Source organism: Lolium rigidum, chromosome 3 (assembly GCF_022539505.1).
Source record: "Lolium rigidum isolate FL_2022 chromosome 3, APGP_CSIRO_Lrig_0.1, whole genome shotgun sequence".
NCBI lineage: Eukaryota > Viridiplantae > Streptophyta > Magnoliopsida > Poales > Poaceae > Lolium > Lolium rigidum.
In genome coordinates, this window is record NC_061510.1 from 150175757 (window position 1) to 150181199 (window position 5443).

General features: G+C 41.9%; 1 protein-coding gene across 1 annotated transcript; it reads right to left on the minus strand.

Annotated features, from left to right (window-relative positions):
• Positions 1–648: 648 nt before the first annotated feature.
• On the minus strand, positions 649–2094 carry LOC124695663 (F-box protein At5g50450-like). The gene is made up of 3 exons (XM_047228489.1): positions 2089–2094; positions 1181–1342; positions 649–1068 (listed from the first exon to the last, which is right to left on the minus strand). Exons 1-3 carry the CDS (start codon positions 2092–2094, stop codon positions 649–651), a joined length of 588 nt encoding a protein of 195 aa, XP_047084445.1.
• Positions 2095–5443: the final 3349 nt, after the last annotated feature.

Sequence of the window (5443 nt, forward strand, 5' to 3'; positions counted from 1 at the left end):
CCTACCAGTATTACTAATATGTTTAGTAATTGGTTGAATGGAGTAGATAGACAATCTAAGGCATTTATCCGGATTGGGGTTTCTGCTTTATGTTGGTCTATTTGGAGGACCAGGAACGATATAATCTTTAACAAAAAAACTTCTTTTCATTTTTTGCAGGTTATTCATATGGTTTCCCATTGGGTTCAACTATGGACCCTACTCTCACCTGGAGGGGCAGCGGGATGCCATGGCTATCTGGATGCACACGGCTCCCGATGGTCGCTCGAGATATCTTGTGCCGAGCTGGTTGGCGTCTTTCTAGAAGACTATGTTGATTAGTAGTCTTCTTAGTCTTTTTGTTCGATGGTTGGTTATGGGACCAGTCCTCGATGACTAGTTTTTTGTAAACTTTGTTACTCTGAATTCTATTAATAAAAGGCTGTGTGCATCATCACGATGCAGAAGCCGGGGTTACCCCCCATTTCGAAGAAAAACAGAAGAGACTATAGAGGCTTTCAAGTGGACATTCCGCAACTTTGTCGCCCTGATGGGGAGAGATGCACCAACAACAATTCTAACTGGTATTTTTGGATTACAATGATTTTAATTCTAATTTTAGTTTCAGTTTTTTAAGATATTTTATGACTTATTTTTGGTATTTTTGGATTACAATGATTTTAATCCATTCCTTGCATCTGTGCTCAGCGAAAACCATTCAGACAAGAACAAGTTTGCATGGTGCGTCTTCTGGTATAGGGTTCCGAGGCTTGCCTGCTGTCTTTCGTTCTCGGCGTCCCGCTGCTTCGCTCGATGCAGAAGAAGGCGACCATTTACAGGGGCGCTGGTCACACCGTATCCATCCATCAAGCAGTGCCCAAGCTCTATTGTTGCGTCGACGTGCCCTAGCTTTGCTGCGCGTGCGCACAAACCAGCTCCGAGGGTGAGGTCGCGGTCTTGTTTTCTAGCACCGCTACCATTGAACTGTATTACAGCTAGTGAGAAAATGGCTTCCAGATGACCACCATTGGCAGCAGAAACCATTAAAGCTGCTCCCGATCTGCGGCTACGTGCGCAGTAAAACCTAATCTGATTGGGAGGAATGAAAATGACTTAAGAAGATGTATGTGATGAAGACAATGAAAAATTTAAAGGAATGGCGGAGCTGGTAAATTATGCAATATGTGTTCGTGTGACAAACCATGCCAAGGATGTATGAAGCTTCTGTGTTCCCAGCGCCTGCACATCTCTGTAGGAACCTGTCTGCAGAATCTGACCAGTTCTTTGCTCGGACAGCTAGGCAACCCATGGACGCCTTGTTGAGAACGAGCTTGCTTTGTGCAAGCTTGACTGAACCTCCTATCTCTGGGAAAAGAATATGTTACAAAGGGAACCAATAAAAGTGTCAGTGAGATGAGCTGCAACTCGCAGCCCCCTTCTTCTTCTACCTCTCAACCCTCTTGTTTATCTCATGAACACACACACAAGAACACACGCACACAGGACCTGGACACACACATGCAGCTCGTGGTTACATTGTTTCCTCTGCCCGCAGGCCTTAACTTTTCTCATTAGATTGCTCAGACTTAAATAGCCAGTAGTACAAGATAGACTCACCCACTAACTCCACTAACTAGCATGCACACACGCACTAACAAAGCTGATCTATTCCTAAGCCTGCGGCCACACGACTCGGCCGCTTAGCCCACCCGGCCAGATGCATGCAGCTTAGCTAACTAACTCGGCTAACTAAACACGCTCAACTTGCATGTGTACAGATCATATCTCGTGCACACATTGCTGCAGCCTCACGCCTATGAAACTCAACTACGAAATAAACATGATCTAACTACTAGCTAACAAGATTGGTTCCAACAATCACCTCCCCAATCTTGTTATTGCTTATTCCTCTCTTGAAGCCCATGGCCGTCGATGTCGTCGATGCAACACGCAGACGGCCTCCATTGCCATCTTGTCACGCCGATTGCCGTCTCCGCCGCTGGCCTCCCACGAGAGACGCACCTCCTACGCCTTCACCACGAGCGTGCCACCATGACATGCTCGCTGCCGCATGTTCGCCACCGGTGCCGCAACTCGCTGGTGACTCACCTCCATGTTGCCGCCGATGACGCACACCTCCTCGACGACTCGCACATGGACTCTTATTCACCACCGATGCCGCAACTCGCCGGTGACTCACCTCCACGTTGCCGCCGATGACACACCTTCTCGACGACTCGAACGTGGACGACGCGATTTGGCCATCACCTCCTTGCCGCCGGTGGCACAACTTACCGGGCAGCACATCTTTTCCTTCGCTCGTGACGCAGCTCGACGATGACGGAGACTCGGACCTTGACGAACGAGGCTCTGATACCAAGTGAAGGAGCTGCAACTCGCAGCCCCCTTCTTCTTCTACCTCTCAACCCTCTTGTTTATCTCATGAACACACACACAAGAACACACGCACACAGGACCTGGACACACACATGCAGCACGTGGTTACATTGTTTCCTCTGCTCGCAGGCCTTAACTTTTCTCATTAGATTGCTCAGACTTAAATAGCCAGTAGTACAAGATAGACTCACCCACTAACTCCACTAACTAGCATGCACACACGCACTAACAAAGCTGATCTATTCCTAAGCCTGCGGCCACACGACTCGGCCGCTTAGCCCACCCGGCCAGATGCATGCAGCTTAGCTAACTAACTCGGCTAACTAAACACGCTCAACTTGCATGTGTACAGATCATATCTCGTGCACACATTGCTGCAGCCTCACGCCTATGAAACTCAACTACGAAATAAACATGATCTAACTACTAGCTAACAAGATTGGTTCCAACAAAAAAAAGTTTGTTTTATGAGCACATACGTCATCGCTGCGCCGGCGAGGTCTGCTGGAGTGTTTGCAGATGACGAGAGTAAAGCAAGAATGGATTCAACAATCTCATCAGGGAGCTTGTCGAAGCAGCTTCCTCCAGTAGAAGAAAGTTTGTCATTGGAGATCCTTCTTCTCTTGGTGGGCTTCATACCGTGCTATACCTAACAAAAAAGATGGTTTCCTTATTTGTTTCGATTTCTTAAATAGGAAGGAGACGTCAGGTAGTTTGGTTTCATTTGTAGAATTGATAGTACTACACTTATAAGTTACAAAAACCTAGCTGTTTGTAATGTGGATTGACTGTATCGTGTATTGCACTTTGAAATGTAGAAAAAAGTGTATAGCAAACCATGTTTCACTGTATTTTGGATTGGATGCAGTGCATCTTGCAGTGTGTGTGTGAGATGTGGTGCCTGTATATAAAATAAAATAAAACTGTCGTTTGAGAAGTTATCCAGGTTGCATGAAAAAAAATTGTATATGCAAAATGAGATGTTAATATTTTTTTAACTTAAATTAAATATTATAAAACAGTAAATCATTGTTTATGCATAAAAACTACTCCTTAAAACAATCCAAATCCATGTGCGGACTTTTAAGTTCAACTGTTGTAGTTATATGTGATGATTGTTCCGTATCGCCCCTCGTTTCTGGCAAAAAAAAAGCGTCGATCGTATTAACTGTATAGGATTACTGTAAATTACATACAAAAAATATCCTTTTTAGGATATTAATAAGTGTCTGGTATACATTTAGACATTCATTTTTTAATGCTGGTTTTCAATCTAGATCGCTTAGCACGACTATATCAACTCGTGAAAAACCATTCAATCTATCTATATGAGAAAAATCTCAGCATTGCCCGAGGGCGTAGCCTCTATAAAATGCCTGCGATATGGTGGTTTGTGGGTATCTCCTATGCAGCATTGTTCTTGCACGCACAAACTTTCCGATCGCGGGCGGACAGAAAGAGAGACAATGTACTGACTGCTCAACTCGCTAGGGGTAAAGTGATTGTTGCCAGTGCAGGTATGGACGACGTCGATTAGGGAATTATACAAGTTCTTGTTATATTAAGAATAGCAGTCGGAGGAAGATCTATCGGGATTCTATTATATGATCGAGTAAGAATTGTTTATGGATTTTTATTAGCGGTTGTTGTTTTAAACTCGAGGTTGTCTGGTTTGGCAACTTTATAAAACGAAAAGAATTAAATTAACGACTTTTAAATATTTATTTCAATGTAACGGGCTTGCTTCTAGTAATTGGCAGATACAATTTTAACTTATTTTGTAAAAAATTGTTTTGTGTGAATATTGAAGTTGTGTATGATTAAAATTATTTATTCCATCGCCATGTAATACATGTGATAAACAATTATCCAGCTTCTGAAAAAAATTGTTCCTGCATTTATTGTAGGGTCAAGAAAAATGTTTCAGGGCGGCTCAAGTAAGGTAGTTCCAGTCTTTGACGGGCAGGATATACCTTGGATGAAAAATCAAGTGGACATGAAAAAGTGGATAGTGTTAGACAGCGGTAGGACTGATACGTAGTGTGGACTGATGTCGTTGACCACGTAAATTCTATTGTTTAAATATGAATTAGAAAATAAAAAGGTTCATTCATGTAGACTGTACTTCCCAATGAAGTGTTTTATTTGAAAGCTTAACTTAAAGCAGCTCTTGGAATTTTTTTTGGTAAAATCCTATAATTATTAAGAAAAATTAACTAAAAAATTAATTAGTCAAAAAAGGTTTGATGATTCTGATAATTATTAAAGTGTATAAACATATTATTAATACAAAAAACAGAGACCGTAGTGGTGAGTTATCGACAGTTATACTTACTGGTTGATATAATGTTGGTTAGCATAAAAAAGTGCTTATAGGCACATCTAGTGTGGAAATTCTAATTTTTTGGGGGGGTGCTTGTATAAAGTCAAATGGGTGCGGGTAGGAGTATGTTCTTGCATAAAGCAGCAGCGTTAAAAAAAAAGCGCTATTTGGGGTGCGAAATTAGGATTAGAAATCGGCGGTCGAGCCTCGGCCTCATGTTTGGATAGTGGGGCTGTGTAAAATTCCAGAACAAATCGATAGCGCTTGTTGGATCGACGCATCTGGTAGAACTTCGGGATTCAGGAAAGGGGGATAGCGCAGTATTGCAGGTAATCCCCAGATCCATTAATAGGTGATGGAGGTTGAAAATCTTTTAGTGTGTTCTGTTTCTTTGGGATAACAATTGTACTGACTTAATCTATTGGTGACGGGAGATGTAATTGGATTGTCCAGATTTATTTTGTGAAGCTGCTGGTTTACTTCTTTTTTTGCCTAGGCTGGCTGAGTTGTTAAAATGTATTATAATGTTAATAGATGTGTCTACAATGGTGCTTCAGATAGATTGTTATGAGATTGAATTGTTTTTAAGGTTTGCTGGAATTAACTTAGATTTTGCTATCAGAAAGATATTAAAACTTGTTTTGTATCAGCATACACGATTTAATTAATTTGCTACGAAGAAAGGTTGTTATGTGAATTAAAAAAATATTGGAGGGTGCAAAAATTATACAATCGATCTGTGGA